The 20814-nt window shown below is 40.0% G+C and overlaps 1 protein-coding gene across 3 annotated transcripts; it reads left to right on the top strand.

Annotated features, from left to right (window-relative positions):
• The first annotated feature begins 3015 nt into the window (after positions 1-3015).
• Positions 3016-20790, top strand: Calm2 (calmodulin 2). Of its 3 annotated transcripts, none has more exons than XM_074049634.1 (6): positions 3016-3039; positions 10918-10948; positions 18004-18147; positions 18238-18344; positions 19167-19302; positions 20149-20790. In XM_074049634.1, exons 1-6 carry the CDS (start codon positions 3031-3033, stop codon positions 20175-20177), a joined length of 456 nt encoding a protein of 151 aa, XP_073905735.1. In that variant the 5' UTR covers positions 3016-3030; the 3' UTR covers positions 20178-20790. The 3 variants fall into 3 exon arrangements, with proteins under 3 accessions (XP_073905735.1, XP_073905734.1, XP_020034875.1); XM_074049633.1 differs by lacking the exon at positions 3016-3039 and adding an exon at positions 5025-5160; XM_020179286.2 differs by lacking the exon at positions 3016-3039 and adding an exon at positions 5255-5360.
• Positions 20791-20814: the final 24 nt, after the last annotated feature.

Genomic DNA, 20814 nt, shown 5'->3' with positions numbered 1-20814 from the left:
AAAGAAGAAAATGTACCTTTATGATGGTGAGGTCTACAAGATGCCATATTAAGTAAGTGATCAAGTTTATCTTCACAAATAGTGGAACAATGCTATTATATGCTCTTTAGATTACCTAATGTGAGATACACAAATATTACCCGTGAAGGATTTTGCCTAAAGTCTTCAATTTGAATCTGGTCAAGCCCTGTAGCCCCTGACTTCTAGTTTACAGGAAATATGGACAATAAGGAACAAGTTAAATAACACGATGAGGAAACTATCAGACAAATCTAGAGTGTAAATATTTTAAAAGTAAACTGTCCTGGATACTTCAAAAATACCAATGTTACTCATTAATAAACAAACAAAGGTGGAAAACTGATCTAGATTAAAATAATTTAAAGACTCTGAAGACCTTGTAAAATATAACTCTTGTTGGATCTTAGAAAAAAACTACAAAATATTTTCAGAAATAGTCAAGGAAATTTAAATGTAGATTGAATCTATAATAATATGGAATTTTAAAAAAGTATGATAACAGTGTTGTGGTTTTGTAGGCAAATATCCTTATTCTCATGATAAATACACTGAAATGTAGGGCTGAGCTTGTACCTGCAATTTTCAATAGATTCAGCCAAAAATATCTGCATATCTATATTTGGTATATGGGTGTGTGGGTGCAGATTCAGAGACTGAGAAAAAATGTTGCAAATGTTAGCCATTATTGAATCTAAGTGGATACTATATGAGTAGGATTATAATTTCAATCTTAAATGTCCCCCAAAGGCTTACATGCTAAAGCCTTGGTGGTCAGCCTGTAGTACTGTTGGGAGGTGGTGGAAAATTTAGGAGGTGGGGCCTAGTGGAAGGAAGTTAGGTTACTTGGCGTGTGCCCTTGTAGGGGATATTGGGACCATAGCCTCTTCCTCTTTCTCTTTCTTTGCTTCCAGGCCACCATGAGGTAAAAACATCATCATGATTTACTATATCACCATGCCCCCAAAGCAAGAGTGCCAAGTGGTCATGGATTGAAACCTCTGAAACCAGAGCCTAAATAAATTTTTCTTCCTTATAATGTAGTTCATTTAGAACATTTTTAAATTGCTCAAAGCTGACAATGATTTATTCCAAGTTCTATGAGCAGAGCCTAGAAATTCTGGCTAGTTATATAAGAAAGGAAAACAATGATGAGGAAGAAAAAGAGATCCCCAACACTGCCAACTTCTCAGCCTTAAGAATGGACATACCAAATGTTACCTGCAAACCATCCAAATGATACTCAAAAAGCAAGCTAATATCAAAGAAATGAAGCTAAAATTTGAGGTAATTGCAAACATTCATACCTCTATGTTGTCTTCTATCCTGCTAACAATATACCAAAAGTATCAATAACCTCTTTGCTATGAAATCATTCAGAGAGTGAAAGCACAAATTTTTAGCTTTATCTAGTGGTTAGTTGCCTTGGTTCTTAACTTCTTGAAGCCAAATTCCTAGAAGCTGTGATTTGAATGTGTCCCCTAAAAGTTAATCTCCAAGTTTATGTTAGTGGTATTTGGAGATAGGGACTTTGGGAAGAAATCAGTATTAAAACAGATCATAGAGTGGCCCCATGATGGCATTAGTGGCTTTATAAGAAGAGGAAGAGAGACCCAAGCTAGCATGCTTGCTCTGTCTCACAGTGAAGCCTTCTGGCACTTTATTATGTAGCAAGAAGGCCCTTACCAGATATCAAGCTGAATGTAGGAGTCATGCTCCTGGTATCAGGACCATGAGCTAAGTAAACTTTTCTTCCTTCTAAACTAATCTCAGGCACTTGTTACATCCAAGAAAACAGACTAAGATACTATGAGTCACATTCTTTAGGAAGTCTTCCCCTTACTCATTAGGTTGCCCTCCATGTGTTTCCATGGTCTCCTGTGTTCACTTTTGTCACAGCACATTGTATTTACTGGTACTTATTGAATGAGTGGTCATGGTTTCTGGGGTAACCAAGCACCCTGATTTTCCTGGAACAATCTGATTTTAACACTGAAAGTACAACATCCCAGGAAACTCTTCCTAGGCAACCCAGGTGGCTGGTCACTCTAAACTGACATCTCAACTTTTTTGGTGAGCAAATAAATGAATAGCAGTATATCAATATCAAAGCTGAAGACTCTCAGTTTTTCCTATTTTCATATGAGCATAAGCCCCTTCAAGATGTCTGGAGGATTCTGTTCTTTTCTATGCTCTTCCAACCTTCATGGAGCTGGGAATGCAATGGACAAAGATGATCTGGCTGGATTCCCATCTGTTATGGTTTGGATCTCAAATGACCCTTAAAAGTTCATGTGTTGAAGGCTTGGTCCCCAGTGCAGCAGTGTTTAGGGGTGGGGCATTTGGAAAGTGATTGAATTGTAGATTAATGGATTTTGGGTGAGGGGCTTTGTTATAAAAGCCAGCTCTCTGTCTTTGCTTCCTGGCTTCCATGAAGTGAGCAGCTTTGCTCCACCTTCCACTCCCCACCATGATGTTCTGCCTCACCACAGGTCCAGAAACAACAGAGCCAAACGCTCATGGTCTGAAACCACAGAAATAGTGAGCCCAAATAAATTTTTCCTCCTCTTGTTTTTCTCAGCTATTTTACCACAGTGACAGAAAGCTGACTAACACATTATCCAAGTTCTGTTTTGCCTTATAATCTTGAAGGAAGAATAACAATTCTTTCAACCAGGACTTGGTATCTAAATCACAGAAAAAAATGATTTCAGTTCTATTTTCAAAATATACTCAATGTTGATATGTAACTAGTACACAGTCTAGATTCATGGAATACAAGTTAATTCATTACATATGACCAATGTTTTAGAACATTCAGGGCTTAATTTTTTCACCTACTGAGAAAACTGTAGGCCCTACAACCAAGAATGCCATCATGATTATCCCTCTGCCCTTGTTCATTGGCACAACTGGCTGGTGGAGGGAAGCTATGAGAAGGAAGTTGTTAAAAGACAGGACTTGTGTTATCTCTGTTCAGCAAATGAGGAAGTGCATTCTCATTTTCCCAAGATGGCAAAGGTAGGAGAACTGTAAGAACTCACCCTTTTGTATGTGTGGGGGGGGGAGAGGAGCATGTAGAATGACACCTTCTGGGCCCTGACATGGTCATTACCAACTTTGCTTCTCAGCTGGCATTTGCCAAAGTCAGGCAGCACTCTATGTCATGTTGGGGAAGACAAATGCTCTATAAATAAATTGACTTGGAACAGTCTCAAATACACATAAACCACAATGACTTTAAATACAACTCTTGACTTTTCTCTCACTTTCTTTCTCTTCTTGAGAGGTCAGAAAGAAGGTTCTGCAAGAGAGCCCTTACCAAAATAATAAAACTTGGAAGAACCTTTCTGTCTCTTCTGTTAAAAAAACATATTCTATCCTCAAATATTTACTTAAAAAGCTCCTGGATGTAACATATTTATCTGTGCACATTCCTGTACGTTAGACTTAAGCTCACACTTATGTGTTATGCGTCAATCCTTTAAAAAATTCATTTTCTAGAGGAGGTGATTATTCATTTTGTCATTCAATTTCCCATCATTAAAAATTTCATATGTAAAATCAGTGCATGATAATGGGGGCTGTGTAAAGAGAGAATATTTTTAGTGATTCAGTTGAAAGAAGAGATCACTGATGTGTCTTCTATTTGAGGATCTGAGGAGGAATCATGGATACATTTGTGAGGCATACCTTGGAAAGATTTGGAAGCCACCAGAATGCACAGTAATGGAATGGTGGCCTCAGATTCTGAAACAGAGGTGCCCACTTTTAAGTAACATTCTGACTTAATGGTATTTATACATTTGTAGGATAAGGTTAATTAAATCCCCCCCCCCCATACACACATACCATGATTACATCACTGCATTAGCAAGGGCAATAAAAACACAGAGATCTGATTTTTTCATTGACCAGGTCATTCATCTGAAAGTCACAGGGTTGCCAATGTTAATTAGAAGAGCGCTAAATGCCTGGTTTGCATGATTGAAATAGAACCTATCTCTGGACTAGCAAAGAAAATACTTTTGATGGTGTGAGAAAATGTCCAATTTGGCTAAAAAAAAGTTAAATTCCACTGAAGCCTTCCAAGTGGGTACAGAAAGCTGTTAGCATCAAAAATGGTGCTGCTGGGCAGGAAAATGTTCCGAAGAAAGCTTTTTTTTTTCAATGGGTGAAATTTATCTTGGCTTGCTAAAAATGCTGTTCAAGTTTCAAGGTTTCAAGAGCCCATATGCCTGTGTTTTTTTACTGGGAAGTTCGCTCAGGCCTTGATATGACCTAAAGATTCTTTCTGGGCTCTGCATTGAACCATCATCCACTTTCTGGAGGAACTGTATTTTCAGCATTAAACCGTAGTTCCCCCTTGAACTTCCAGCACCCTTTCCTGGTTGTCCATATTGGGCTCCCAATATCAAGAGGCTCTTTGGGGAGACCAATCCTAAAGAATCTCCGATACTGTGGGTTCTGGCTCCCCCGCCCTCTGATGCATTCTTGCTGGCAAGGAAAGCAAAGGGGAAGTATAAACGGATGCCCCTTTCAGATTAGCCTGTCAGTTGAGCAGCTGCATTTGCCCTTACCCAGATTTCCATGGGTGTGTAAAGAAGTCAGATGGAAAATGAGCGGCCTCCACGAGGCAGAAACTAGGCTGAGAGTCGAGCGCGGGCTACGTGTTTATTGGGGGTCTTTCAGGTTCATTTTTGTATTGGCTTTAGGTGTTTTCATCTACGCCTCAATGAGGGGCGGGAAAGGGTTTGTGTGAGTGTGGCGGGGAACGGTGGGTGGAGGAGGAAGGTTCTCCAGCCAAGCGCAAAGCAAGCAACTCTGCCTCCTGGCGCAGTTGCCAGGACAGCGCGGCCCGGCCCGTGCAGCAACGGCAGAAGCCGCACCGCGTCCCGGCGGCGGCGGCTGCGAGCTCGAGTGACGCATTGCAGGTACGAACCAGCCAATCAGAGGCCGGCTCAATGACCATCGCGGTGTGCTTGCCACCACCATGCTCCTCCGCGCCGCAAAGTAGCGCCCCGAAGGCTCGACTCCACCGGCCTTTTAACGGCTCGCAGGGGAATGAAACACACTTACGTCATCTGGTCCCCCACTCCCCCTATCTCTTGCCTGGTCGACCAAGTGACTGTGGATAAAGAGGTCTCGAGGAGACTTTGAGGGGAGGGGGCTGGCCGGGACTCGTTTGCGCTGTTCCGTTATCTGGCATGCGGCGGAGGGATCTAGCGGAGGGAGGTGTTTATGAGGCGCTGGGGGCGGAGGAGGAGAATTAGTCCGAGTGGAGCGGGAGAGCTGAGTGGTTGTGTGATCGCGTCTCGGAAACCGGTAGCGCTTGCAGCATGGTGAGTGCGTCGCTTAGCTGCCGGCGCTTGGCCTGTGGGGGGAAGATGCTGAAGCGAATTGATTAAAAAAAGGGAACTCGCCTCTTTTACACTCTCAAGAAGTAGTCTTCGCCATAGGGATGGCGCAAAAGAGGCCGGGAGCCCCCCCCAACCGGGATGATTATGTCGCAGGTGCTCCCCCATCCCCCTCGAGGGGCTTCCTCTAGTGAGTGAGGGGACGGGGTGCACATCCCCCAAGGCCGTGTAGCTCCTCGGGGACTCGGATGGGGGGGACGCATCTGGGGTGCGGGGCAGTCGGCTAGAGAGGGGAGAGGGACCCCGCAGAGCGCCTTGGGTCGGGCTGTTCAGAATTTCAACCTGGGGGTCGGATTCAAATCCTCAACGGCCGGTTAGTGCGGGCGCCAGGAAGCGCCTTTGTGTCGCTCGGCCGCCAAGCGCTGTGGCGGCGGGGGGCGGGGGGGGGGCGGTTAGGAGAAGGGGGGAGAGGAGGAGCGCGCGGGGCCCGGGGCTAGCGCCGCCGCCGCCGCCGTTAGCCCGCATCCCCCGCGTGCCGGGGTCTGGGGGGCGCGCGAGCGGGCGGCGCGCTGTGTGGGCCGAGCCCGCGCGGCACAGGGAGCGGCCGGTGGGGGCGGGGCGGGCGGGCGCAGCGCGGGGCCGGGAGACGCCGCCCCGCTCCGCTCGCGCCCCAGCTGCTGGCGCTGGCACCTGCAGGACTGCGGAGGCTTCCGCGGCTGGCTGCGTTGCGGGACGGGCGGGGGAGGGGGCCTCGGGCGGCCACATTCTCTCCACCCCCCCCCCGCCCGATCATGCTACTGCGTCTGGGGCCAGGCTGGATATTTAAAAAAAAATTTTTTTAATGGCATTAATCCAAGTGAGCTTTTATGCCTGATGTCTGGCGCATCCTCGAAATACACACATCTTGTAAGGGAAAGCAATCGGCTCCAGCTAGGGTCTGAAAGGCATTTCCTCGTCACAAGGGAGCCAAAACCGTCTCGGGGGGGAAGTCATTTTCCCCAGGTTTTCTTGGAACACTTGGGTGGGGGCCTTTGAAAGGAGAGCCCACTATCGTGTTCTTGCGCTCACGTGCACTCCACATGTTAAAGAACCACCACCACACACAACGTTCCTGGAAAATGACTGGTATTTCCGTGTAGAAGTTGCCAGCTGAACTTAAAGTACAATTCATTTATAAAATAGTGGCTGTCAGGTACTGTAGTGGTAAGAATACATGGGGGAGCAGGGAATTACAGAAAGCATTTTTCTGTCACCGAGGATTGGAGCTCCTCTTTTTTTCCCTGTTTAAAAAAAATTAATGATGGAGATAAATTGCGATAGTTAATTTGTGGTTCCTTCTGCCAAGTGGTTACGGCGATGGGTGTGTCCAGGAGACAAGGTGACATCTTCAACAGGAGTTGTGGGGATCCTTGCCAACTGAAACCTCCAGCCTGTATGAGTCCGGGGAGAGTTCACCTTGGATAAAACTGGAGTCCACTTAAGTTTAGATTCTTTTCCTCTTAACATTTTAAATTATTCTGAATATGAATTTGCTGGCTGAATTTGCTCTCTTTAAAGCAAAACGGGATGTACGTTACAGGCATGTAATCAGCATTCCAAATTGTGTAGTAAATTTTTGAAAACATTTTTAAAAGGAAAGGTAAGGTTTTAAATTTTAATGTATAGTTCTCTCTAAATGTTTTTGTAGTTGCAACCATATCCATAATAGGTAAGCTTTTGTAGTTACTGTTTGTATCATTGATGCATTGAGCGTTTTTTGTTAAATTTAATAACATTAATAAATGAGTTTAAAAATTGCCCTCTCGTAACCTAATAATTACCGATTGTATCATTGATACTTTTAGGGGTTTTTGTTACATTTAACGATTTCATTAACTAATAAATTAGTTTAAAAATTGCCCTCTTGTAACTTAGTGATTACAGAACTTTTAAGTTAAAGAGTAAAAATTGTATTTGGTATGGAAGTATATAGTGGTCACTTGTTAAGCTCTTGAATTAATGTTCATTGAAAGAGGATTGCTTCAAGAAGACTTGAGGCCATGATGATAAGTAAAAGTTGTGAAGAGATAGAAAATTTTGTCACTTTAGTTTAAATAATCCCATTAAGTTGCAAGATCTGTTTGTATTAGATTCAGAAAATCAAAGAAATTGGCTTTGGCTCTATTACCCATGCAGAAAGTTCTAGCTTCAGCTAGAATTTAGGCATTCAGAAAAGGTCCTGATTTTTATGAAGTCATTTTGTTCTAGTGGTTTCTTTTCATTCAAGATGTTATATGACAAGTGCTGTCAGAATTAAGATACCTTTTTATTTGGCTGAAATAATTTAGACTGCTTTTGATACAGGTAAAAGATGATCCTGGCTTCTATAATTGTAGGAAGAAATTGATAAATACAACCTTTGCTGTCTCTTAAGCATTTTGGGGGAATGAACAGCTAGGAATGCAAGGGTGGCAGTTTTTCTTCCCTTTCAAGCCTATGGACTCATACATTTATTCGGATAAGAACTCCAGGCTTTTTGAGACCACTTTCACCTTACAAGCTCTGAAAGTATTCATACCTGTTTTTAAAATGTTTAATATGTATATAGTGCATTCACTTCAGGCTACTCCCATAGTGTAGTTTAGTGTTTACAGATCACCAGTGGTTCCCCAAGATGCAGATTCTAGTTCAGTAGGTTGGGGTGGAACCTGAGAGTATACTAATGTCTGGAAGCTTTCTCTGGAGTGGCAAGAGCAGTCAGAAGAATTATATCAATAGGTGCAGAAGTAAGGGAGTAAGAACTAGTTATGTCTCTGGAGAATTAGTCTTTACTTCACTGAGATAAACACATGTTAATGAGCTTGTGTTTTCCCAAAAGTAGAATTCTGGTTCTTCTAACTAATAAAATGGCACTCTCCATAGACAAAAGGAAGAATCAAATGTATTTGCTTGTGGTTGGGAAAGTTAATGTTAGCATTAGTCCATATGTTCTTGCTTTTAGGTTTTAATCTGAATGTTGCTAAAGTTTAATAAGACCTTTAACTTGGGTAAGTAGTAAAAAAAAAAAAATTCTCAGTCTTTCAAGCAAAATTGAGAACTTTGAGATTATGTGAGAAATTGAGCCTCCTGTGTGCTCAGTTCATTCTTTGAAGTTCATTTTTGTGCTCTTAAGATTGCATTTGCCTACAGATACCAGGTAGTGTGGGTCTTTAATTTTTGACTTTACAAGCAAAATTGGACAATTGCAAAGTTTATTTACAGCTAACATTGTTTCTTCATGAGGCCTTCTCATCTTTCATGTACATGAGTCTTCCCCAGATCTTCCCCCCAAACATTGAGAGAATAAACCTCAGCTTTTACACATTCGACAGGGCCTGTCACCCATGGAGCTTAACATTTTAAACTGATTTCACTTGAACTGCCTCATCCGTTCCTACGTTGCACCTTGTGGTTTCAATTTGTGCAAGTAAGTTTTCTCCAGCTAACGTTAACTTGGAGAGTTTGCTGGGAAGGGCTTCAGAATTCTTTGCATATTTATCTGCTATGTGAAAATTGGGCTAGTCGGGTTGATACTTAACATTGCAGGGCCTTTATTTATATAAATTGTTACTTAACTAGCTTCTCACTTAACCACTTAGTAATCCTTGCAAGGTAAGTATTGTTGGTAGTGAGTTACAGTTGAGGTTGAATATGAAAGGTTGAGTAATATGTCCAAGGTCACACAGCTGTTGGTGGCAGAGCTGGGATACCAGCCCAATATGACTCAGAATACCAGGCTTCTCCCCCGCCCCACAGTGCTGTTCCCTCAGAAGTGATTGGAGTCCTGCATAAGCAGTTCAACTAGAAGTAAATCTGGTTTTTTTGGCAGTGGTGGTACTGGGGTTTGCAAGCAGGTGCTCTACCGCTTGAGCCACTCCATCAGCTAGAAGAAATTTCTCTATAGCTTCTATTATAACCAAGTAAACTCAGAGGATTTACTGGAGTCTAAGTCTTACTCTTAAGGTGGTGGAGGGGACCATGTTTGCTTTTCCTCCAAATACTTTTTGATAGGAGTTAAAACATTTTTATCTTAGAACTTGTGCATTTTGAATTACTGTATAATATTAATTACTGGCACTTTAGTTTTAAGTTACCAACTCCATGGCTTTTTTTTTAAAAAAAGAGACACGAGGGCTGGTGTAGTGTCTTAAGTGGTGGAATGCCTGCTTTGTAAGTGTGAGGCCCTGAATTCAAACCCCCCAGTACCACTAAAAAGAGACAGAGAGAGACAAATCAAGTCAGATGTGGTTATTTGAGACAAGGTCTAACCTTGTGTAGCCTAGGCTGGCTTTGAACTCACAGTCCTCCTGCCATGCCCAGCTCAAATTGGAATTGTTGAACAGAGAAAAAAACTTCTTTCTGGGTTCCTTTTTAAATTTCTTCATCCTGTGCTCTTAAGAAAATGTGATACCATTTCCCATTAAGGTGTTATCCATCGTTGGGTTTATGTTCATTTAGTAAAGAATGAGACTAGGCAGTGTTTATTTTCCTTCTCTCAAGTGAATGGATTAATTATGGCACATGTGACTCCATGTTGGTAGGCTGTATCTTGGCAGTGCCTCTCAGTACTACAGTAGCAGTTGTATCACAGGTGTCTGTACTAATAAGCAGTGAAACATCCAGAGATGCGGGCTACAAGAATAATAAGAAACCTGGATATTTTGCAAATGTTTTTAAATATTAACAGTGCTCTGAGTTTAAAACTTAGGTATTGGGAACCCCCGACACTTCAGTGCTTAATCCTGGCTCTTTTAGTTAATTTTGTCTGCCTTACCTTGACCTGCCTAGATTTAACCTGAGCCTGAAAAAAATTTTTGTAAAACAAAACCAAGTAACTATCCTCTATGTTGTAGAACCATCACAGACCTTAGGCTTAGTTTAGGAATTTCAAAAATCAAAAGAAAATGGATGGCTGGATGTAACATTTGGTGAATACTGTTGTTTAGATGTTCAGAACCCTGGATTCTTTGTGCTTGCCTGCCAGGTGAGAAGTAGTAAAAGTTGGAGGTTGCTCCCTCCCTTCCTTTCATGTAAGAATGGTGTATTTAACCATTATGGAAATAGTTTTTAGTTTGGGGATTCTTAAAATACTGGCTTTCATTCAGTGGTAATTTCTAATAAAAATGGTTTTTGTATCTGCTGTAAGTTAGTTTAAATTTAAGTATCCTGAACTTCAAAAGTTTTTATGGATTCTATTGCTTTAGAAGAATAACAACTCCAGTTAAACTTTCTAGTATGCCAGACTTGCTTATTTTCATTTGTCTAATATTTAGATTTTTGAAAGTATACTTTTGAAGTATTCTTGAATATTTGCATATCTGTAACTTGGAGTCAGGACTGCTTAGCTGTGAAGGTAAACCAGATGTATGCATTTTCTGCCCACCTGTTTATTGCTGTTCCTAGGGAATATTGAACTAAATGGAACTCATTTATAGTTCATAGTATACTATGAACCTTGAAATACTTTAAATTTGTTTCTGTAACAGTTCAAAGTCATTAACCTACCTTTTTGATCTCTTTGTAGGCTGACCAACTGACTGAAGAGCAGATTGCAGGTGAGAAATACTCTGCTAGATTGTACCCATTGGATTTTATTACAAATGGAATAGCCAAAGTCAAAATAAGATACTTGTATGAAATAACTGACTTTGTAGGTCATAGATGGTAACAAATTAGTGTATTTAATATAGTAGTTCAATCTGCTTTGGCAAGTTAGAACATAAACTTGCTGTGAAAGACGTGTGGTGCTAACTTAATTAAAGACATGTCTTTTATCTACCTGCATATACTCAGGAGCCTGATGGGGGTCTTTGTTTTGTTTTTTGAAGACTACCATGCTAGAAAACATAAATTATGGGCTAATTAACATTACAGCTCCAAACCAGTCTCCATAAGAAAAGTAATTAAGGTAACTTGAAGCATAGAATCAGAAAATTAGATGGTTTAAATTAGCTAGTATTTTAATCTTAGAACTGCATGTGCAGGTTGAGCATATCAAATCAGAAAGTTACCTTCCAGTTATGTGTATAAGGTATATATGAAATATACTTGGATTTCATGTTTAGACTTGGGTCCCATTCCAAAAATAAATCTCATTATGCATATGCAAAACATTCCTGGTTCCAAGCATTTCATATGACTACTTTACACATACATGTATACACATATACATTGACAGTACTGGGGTTTGAACTCAGGGCCCTGTGGTTTCTATTCAGGCAGTTGAGCCACACCCCCAGTGGTACCAAGCATTTCGGATAAGAAAGTTCAGACTTTGGGATCGTGTGGGGAATAACCATTTCTCTAGAGAAGAATATAACAAATGTATAAATGTCACTGTAGTAATTGAATTTTTAAAAAGTGGTGATAGCTATTGAAATGAAGCTTTTTGAAATACATGAAATAATTACGTGAAACCTGTTGTCATATGCTATAGTACGTAAGCATTAGTACTTTGGTTCTATTCTAATACTTTGAAGTGGGCTGTTTAATGTGAAAATGCTGGGAAAACCTGCCAGGTTTTGGGGGGGTTTCCTTTTTTCCTTCCTTCAGCTCTACCTCCTCCTGCCTTATCGTGAGTGCTGGGATTATTGACATGTGCTACCAAGCCTGGCCTCAATTATACTTATTGAGACAAACACCGAGCAGTTTAGCTGCCACAGTTTTCCCAGGAGCAAGATGTTTGATAAGTGCTCAAAGGCATTCATGTGTTTGTTTTGTTTTGTTCTACTGGGGCTTGAACCCAGGGCCTTGTGCTAGGCAAGCACTCTTCCTCTGAACTATATCCCCAACCTTTGGTGTTTTCAGACAGGCTCTCTATATAGCTCAGGCCAGCTTCAGAATGTGCAACCGTACTTCCCCTCCTCAAATGCTGGGGTTACTGGAAATAGGCAGGCACCACCACGCTTGGCTACTCAAGCCTTTTGGAGGGGAGAGGGTGCTGGCTTTGAACTCAGGGTCTCATGCTTACTAGGTGGATATACTACCACTTAAGATACTCCAAAAAGGTAATCCCTTTTTGGATTGGTTATTTCTGCCTAGACCTGCGATCTTCCGGTTTGTGTTTCTCCATGTAGTTAGGATGACAGGCAAGTACCACCACACCCAGCCATTGAAATGGGGTCTTGCTAACTTTTTGCTTCAAGTGGTCTTAAACTGAGATTCTCATCTCTAACTACCAAGTAGTTAGAATGACAAATTTGAGCCATAGGGCCTGATTCAAGCATTTTTTTTTTTAAGCCCAGTTGGAATTCAACTGAATGGCCCATTTAAAACAAATCTGCCACTCTCCTATAAAAATACAGAAACTTAAAGGCTATCATAAATCTAGTCTCAAATATCCATTACAAATATTACTTGATGACTGTATAAAGTAGAAAGCTATTAAGGACCAAATTTAAGTAAATTTTAGTTCTACTACTTAATGTGCAATTTGACTTAAAACCTGGAATTTTCTTTTTGGGGTTGGTAAGTTACATGTATTGAATGCATTGAAGCAGTCAAGCAAAGCTTTGAAAATAAATTTTTATTGAGATGATGAGTATTGAATCTAGGGCCTCACATATACTAGGCAAGTTCTCTACCAACTGAGCCACACACCCTAGCCCTAGTTACACCATTTTAAATGTATAGTTTAGACTAATATTTCTAGTCCTAATCTCTGATCTCTCTGCGTTTCATTTCTCAGTATTTCCAGTTCCTCCTATACATAACCATAGCAGATTTATCTTAGAGTGTGTCTGTCACATACCTAATGTGCATTAATGTTCTCCTAAATACAACTTTTAAAAAGCTTATATTGATTATAAGAGGATCTTCTTTTTGGTGGTACTGGGGTTTGAACTCAGGGACTCATGCTTGCTAGGCATGCACTCTGTCACTTGAGCCACTCTGCCAGCCAACTACTAGCATTTTTATAAAGAATATTTGTAATTCATCATAGCATTGTCTTTAAGATCAATTTTGACTGGGTTTGGTAGTTGGTGTCTGTAATCCCAGCACTCTGAGGTTGAAGCAGGAGGATGGAGAGTTTGAGACCAGCATGGACTACATAGTGAGACCCTGTCAAAAAGGAAGATAGGTCTGCCTTTTCATTGACTTCCATCATAAGATTAGCTTTCCCGTAGGAATAGAGAAAAATCTGTTAAGTTTCTTTCCCTGTCTTTCCTTTCCTTAAACTACAAATTTAAGTACATTCTCTGAACTATAGGTTTTCATGAACTTTTAGAATAGAAGAGCCAAAACTTATGCTGCTGAAATAAAGCCATGTGTGTGGTCAGTGAACTTTGTATTCCTTTGGTAGGGGTACTGGGATTTGAACTCAGGGCTTGGGCTTGTTAGGCAAGCACTCTACCACTTGAACCATACCTCCAGCCCCTTTTGCTTTTAGGTGATTTTTCAGATTAGGTCTTGTGCTTTTTGCTCAGGCCATCCTTAGTCTGCACTTCTCATAGGATGGCAGGTGTGCACCACCACTCCTGGCTTGTTTGTTGAGGTGGAGTCTTGCTAACTTTTTGTCCAGGCTGTCCTCAAAACCTCAATCCTCCTGATCCCCCTCCCTCCCCCAGTGCCTGGAATTATAGGTGTGAGCTACCATGCCCAGCCTCCTTTAATTCCCTCTTGAGTCCCAGTGCCTGCCAGATTTTAAGAGTTGAGTATTTTTTGAATGGATAAATTTCATTTTCAAAGATGTGTAGCACCAAAAAAATGTTGCAGAACACCACTGTCCTGTCAGTTCCTCTACCACCTACCTAAGTCTCTTCCTCCCACATTTGGTGTATTTCAGTGTCTATTTTTGAGGTGAAGGCAAATTTTTTTGGGAGGGATAGTTTCCCAATGTACCCCCAGGCTGGTGTGGAACTTACTTTGTTGTTTTTGACAGTACTGGGGATTGAATTCAGGGCCTTGCACTTGCTAGGAAGGTGCTCTCTGGCTTGAACCATACCCCCAGCCCTAGTGGTCTCCACCCCCAAGTGCTGGGACTGCAGGCAATGCGCCACCATACCTAGCTTCTAGCTAATATATATATTATTGGTGGGACTGGGTTTAGAACTCTGCCTGTAGGCAGGCATTATGGCACTTGAGCCACACCCCTGGTTCCATTTTTTCTTTAGGGAAGGGTCTGGGCTTGCTGAATGAACAAATACACTTGGAATGAGTTTGACTTTTCTGAAAATTTCAATTTAGGTATAGCTAGGAGATTTTAACAGGTGTCTTTAGTGTTAACACGGGTAGGAATTTGGAATAAACTGACCTTTAAAAAAATGGTTGTGATTTGTTCCTTTCTTGCATGCGTGAGGTAAATAGTAGGTATAAGCATGGGTGATGCAGGTTTTTGTTCGTTTGAGGCAGGGTCTTGCTGTGTACCCTAGCCTGGCTTCCTGAATACTGGGATTGCAGGCAGGTGTCATCACACATGGTTAGTGGATTTTTTTCCCCCTGCTTTTCACTTACTTCAACTAACATTTTAAACTTTTATTAGATTTTAAAACTTCTTTTGAAATTTAGAGCACACATATATAAACTGAAACATCTTTCAGCTTTTAGTTAATTATATAATAGAATGATCACTGCTACTTAAAACATTGGGAGTTTATGCACTTGCTGGTGTTAAAAGATGCCAATAGCAGGTGCTCATGTGAACAAACACAAAAGTCTAAATACTTTTCTTTATAACTTTTAACAGGCTGTGCTGTATATCTAAATTCCAGTAATCGATGTGTTTGTAGACAATTTGTGCATCTTTTTTTTTTTAAGCACTTAGAACTTAAGAAATGGCAAAATAGAGGCATCCTGCTGTATGCCCGTGAACTCCCTGATCTGTTTTTGTCATTAGATTGACCTAGGTTTATACTATAATGCTATTTTCATAATCAATTGTTGGTGTGATACTAAGATTGTGATAGGAGCTGCGTTCCTCTGGAAATAAGTAATATTTAGATGGAGAGAAACAATGTATGTACTATTGAATATAAACAAGGTGCTATAAACAGTCAGTGATACCTAATCTAAATAAAATTAAGCAATCAATATTTTAAGAAGGAGAAAGTAACAAAAGGTAATAGGACCCAGGCAGTTGTGGGTAATTTTAAAGAAAAAATCTAGTTAGAAGGCAGTTAAAATAGTCCAGGCAAAAGATGATGAGACCTTGAAATGAAATACTGGTTGTAGAGGTGGAAGAAGAATGTGGCAGTACTTTTAAATGGGTAGAATTCATCACAACTTGTTACAGATTTGAGGAAGGGGATGTTAAAGTGGCTCTTTGTTTTTTGGGGGTTTTTTTTTGTTGTTTTTTGCTTGTGTCCCTAGAGTTTTTGAGGTGTATGGAAATGATTTATTAGGTGCTTGCTTGAGGTCAGCCAGGGGAGAAGTCTTGTAGGCAGTCAAGTATTGATAAGAGAGGTGAGTAGACTTAAGTCTTGTTGTAAATAGATTAAATGGCCACAGAGAGAAAGAAAGTGGATAAAATTGATCAGTCTACCTGTGAAGACAGATGAGAGCAAGACCTTTGACAGTATAAGGTGGGAAGAGAATCAAAGTGCTGTTGTGAGAGCCAAGAGAATTTTATTTTTTTTTTTCATTGTGGTTTTGCTGCAAGAAAAATCAGATCTTTTTCGGGACATTAAGTATTTATTTGTCATGCATACTTCTAAGTGCTCTGCACATATTCTTAATAATTCTAGGCTTAATTCTTGAGCCTAAGCTCCATGCTCATGCCTTGTTATCCCAGCTACTTGGCAGGTGGCTGGTCTGGGCAAAAAGTTAGTGAGGTTCCATCTCAGTAAGCACAGTGTGATGACATTGGACTGTGAGCCTAGCTACCAGAGAGGCATAGATAGGATGGAGATCTGGGAAAAAAAAAAACCCAAAAAAGGGTTGCTGGCATGTGGTTCAAGTGATAGAGCTTGAAGCCCTGAGTTTAAATCCCAGTCTCACCCCCCGCCCCCCAAAAAATGAAGTTGAGGCTAAAGAGATTTAGTCCTTTGCCTTTTTTTTTTTTTTTAATTGTAGTAAGTAATAAAGCTGTTTTAACCCAGGAAGTCAAGTTCCAAAGCCTGCTTTTAGTTTCTGTGCCATATGGCCTTACATAATTAAATATACTTGATGGATTGGACAGCTAAGTAGTCTTTGGTATACTAAGCATTTTCAGTTGATGAATTGGAACTGTAATTTTAATAATAGATTAATAGGAAATGGATATAAGTAGTGGTGTCTTCTAAAATTTGGGGCTGGATAATGGCAAGCACTTTAAGAAAATACAACTGAGGTTTGAATTTGAGTGCTAAGCCTAAAGACATGAAGGTACTTACATGGGCAAGAGGAGTAGTTTGAGTCCAGAGAAGAGATAATATGAAATGGAACTGGAAGGCATGTAAATTGGAACAAGGCTAGATAGATCAGGAATAAATGACCTTGGGCTGTTAGCAAAGGTACCCCATTTCTTAAACATGTCAGATACACATTTTTTAATATGTAGACACATTAGGAAAGTTTAATGACCCCATGAACTTTGGAATTGCTTTTGTATTTGTTTGCTGATAGGGTCTGATAATCTTACTCGTAAAGTATTAGCTTTGTTATTAACTCATTGATATGATCTTGTAATACAAAATTGAATAATTTAGTTTCTCTAGCTGCAAATAAATGGTGAAGCCAGGTAATATGGAGTGTTGCTCCAATGCCATCAGCTGTCGAGATAGTCTCATATATTAGAAGGAACTTACTTCAAGACACTTTTTTGTTTACAAGAAAATCTTAAAGATCTGAAGGAATAATATATTTCACTCTATTATAAGAAAAGTCTAGGCCTACTGTGGTGCTGAAGCCTGTAATCCTAGCTACTCAGGTGACAGAGGATTAAGAGGATCACAGTTTGAGGCCACCCAGGGCAGAAAGTTTGCAAGATCCCATCTCAACCAGTGGCTGGACTTGATTGCTGCTCCTGTCATCCCAGCTACCCACATTGCACCTGTCATCCCATTTCCATGGGAAAGTACAAATAGGAGGATCACAGTCCATAAAGCGAGACCCTATTCAAAAATAACCAAGCAAAAACGGTTGGTGGAATGACCCAGGTGATGGCTTGCTTACCTAGCAAAAACAAGGCCCTGAGCAACCTCCAATACCACCCCCCCCACACCCCACCCCAAAAAAGTCTAAATTTTCCTTGTTCTCAGTAATATAGCACTTAGCTGAAGCAGGGCATTTATATCTTGATCAGCCCTTTTAACTTCATAATTGATTATTTGGTGACAGTCCATTCCACCTTCTAGAAAAGGAAACCAGACTATTGCATATTCTGAAATTTAAGGCTTTTGTTTTTAATTTAGTAGTAGCTGATTTAGACATAGTTTTAACCTTTGAAGCTAACTATACAACATAGTACTTTTATCTGGTCCAGATTATGGCTTAAATATGCAAAACCTCCCTGGGGCTCAATATGAACATACGCAGGTATCATTGGCCATGTGTTTGAAATATTATCATAAGGCTTCCCAACCTAATTTGCTATCTCCATGTGTTATCTTTGCTTCCTTAAGAGTTAATTAGTATATTTTGTTTCAGAGTTTTTATTGCTAACCTTGTATTTGGATTGTTGTCTTTCAAACAGAATTCAAAGAGGCTTTTTCACTATTTGACAAGGATGGTGATGGAACTATAACAACAAAGGAATTGGGAACTGTAATGAGGTCTCTTGGGCAGAATCCCACAGAAGCAGAGTTACAGGACATGATTAATGAAGTAGATGCTGATGGTAAGTCTTTAATTTGTGGGGAGTTGGGAGGGTTTGAAAAATAATGTATTTACAGTCTATTTAATGTTTCAACTAAACAAACCATTTCAGGGAATGGCACAATTGACTTCCCTGAATTTCTGACAATGATGGCAAGAAAAATGAAAGACACAGACAGCGAAGAAGAAATTAGAGAAGCATTCCGTGTGTTTGATAAGGTAAGTGTAAGTTTAATTTGAAGACGATGTAAAGCTGCCAAGACCCTTTATTTTTTGAAGATTTGTGCTTCTGATGATTTGTCAACATAATTATCAAGTAAACGCTTTCTTAAGAATTCAGTGTCACTATTTGGGACACTGAGATTGGGAGGATATCAGTTTGAGACCAGCCTGGGCAAAAAGTTTGACAGACCCAATTTCAACCAGTAGCTGGGCACTGTGGCCTGCACCTGTCATCCCATGCCACTGGGAGGCTGGGGTGAGGAGGATTGTGATTCCAGGCCATCCAGGGCCAAAAAGTTTGTGAGGCACCATCTCAAAGATGAAAAGCTCGGCATGGTGCATGCACCTGTTGTCCCAGCTGCAGTGGGAGGCCTAAAATAGTAGGTTTGCAGTCCAGGCTGGCCTGGGAAAAAAAAAACAAAACATGACCCTATTGCCAAAATAAGCAGAGCAAAAAAGAGTTGGAGGCGTGACTCAAGAAAGAGGTAGATCACCTGCTTAGCAAAGCCCTGAGTTTAAACCTCAGTGCCAACCCCGCCCCCCCAAAAATAGAATTCAGTATCTACTTAGATTTCCTAATAACATGATTATTCTGGCAAAAGAGAAACAATGTGAATTTGGAACAAGGGAATATTGGGTCCAATATAGGACATCCTGCTTAGTGACATTTAATTTATAGATCACCTATTTATAGATTTGTTTCAGCTTGAATGGATTTCTTAAGTATATGCTTTTTCCCTAATGTGAAGTTTAGTTAAACTCATTAGTTCCATTGGACCTCTCAATTTTAATCAGACATTATACTACATTTTTCTGTAGGATGGCAATGGCTATATTAGTGCAGCAGAGCTTCGCCATGTGATGACAAACCTTGGAGAGAAGTTAACAGATGAAGAGGTTGATGAAATGATCAGGGAAGCAGATATTGATGGTGATGGTCAAGTAAACTATGAAGGTAAATATTTCACCACTTCATTTTATGCTTTGATTTTAAAGTTAAAAGTACTTATTCAGTATCTCATGGGTGAAAATTAGTGGCCATTTTTGTTCCAAATTAGGATGCTAACATGGTAAATACTTACTGACATTTTGCTATTCAGAGTATTGTCTTCAGACTAGGCAGTGTTGGAACTTTTACTGTCAGAACCATCCCTATGTCTAGAATTGCATTTTAATAAGACACATTAAAATTTGAGAAGCACTGTACAGTTTTTGTATAAGGATTGTGGAACAATTTGGAAAGCTTCAAAAGTCTGAATTCCCTAAAAAGAGACTTCTTAAGTGGATTCTCTTTTTCCCTCTATTTAGCTTTAATCTGAAACTGTTTATATATGCTTCAAAAGCATCATGTGAGTGTAAGCTTTGGGGTAGCCATTGCAGGAAGCAAGGTCTTCAGAAATTGAAAAGGTTTCCAGTGAAACTTTTGCCTTACGGTTTTTTCACTTGTATTTTTCATGATGTAACCATTTTAATTTAGTAGTAGCATAAAATTTAACAGTGTAAAAATTAAGCATAATCCATTGTACTGAAGCTTACAATATTGATGAGTGACCCAGCAGACTTAAAATTCAAGTCTAAACTAAGAACCAAGAATGTTTCTTTTTATAATAGCTAATCTTTAAAGCATTAATTTTGCTTATGCATTAATAATTCTGAATAATTGAAGTTTATGACATTCCAGTCTTAACTATAATTCTGAGGAAAGAAAAGGAAATAAAGAGACTGCCCAATGATTGAGTAAATATGATTGGCTTTGTCCCCTATGCCATTGACTCAACTTTTTGTGTTTCTTATTTTTCAGAGTTTGTACAAATGATGACAGCAAAGTGAAGACATTGTACAGAATGTGTTAAATTTCTTGTACAAAATTGTTTATTTGCCTTTTCTTTGTTTGTAACTTATCTGTAAAAGGTTTCCCCTACTGTCAAAAAAATATGCATGTATAGTAATTAGGACTTCATTCCTCCATGTTTTCTTCCCTTATCTTACTGTCATTGTCCTGAAACCTTATTTTAGAAAATTGATCAAGTAACATGTTGCATGTGGCTTACTCTGGATATATCTAAGCCCTTCTGCACATCTAAACTTAGATGGAGTTGGTCAAATGAGGGAACCATCTGGGTTATGCCTTTTTTTAAGTAGTTTTCTTTTAGGAACTGTCAGCATGTTGTTGTTGAAGTGTGGAGTTGTAACTCTGCGTGGACTATGGACAGTCAACAATATGTACTTAAAAGTTGCACTATTGCAAAACGGGTGTATTATCCAGGTACTCGTACACTATTTTTTTGTACTACTGGTCTTGTACCAGAAACATTTTCTTTTATTGTTACTTGCTTTTTAAACTTTGTTTTAGCCACTTAAAATCTGCTTCTGGCACAATTTGCCTCAAATCCATTCCAAGTTGTATATTTGTTTTCCAATAAAAAAATTACAATTTACCCAACCGTTGCTCTGAATCTGAGTCATT

Source organism: Castor canadensis, chromosome 12 (genome assembly GCF_047511655.1).
Source record: "Castor canadensis chromosome 12, mCasCan1.hap1v2, whole genome shotgun sequence".
In the NCBI taxonomy this organism is placed as follows: Eukaryota; Metazoa; Chordata; class Mammalia; order Rodentia; family Castoridae; genus Castor; species Castor canadensis.
The sequence above is the reverse complement of the archived record's forward strand: the minus strand, read 5'-3'. Positions and strand labels throughout refer to the sequence as shown.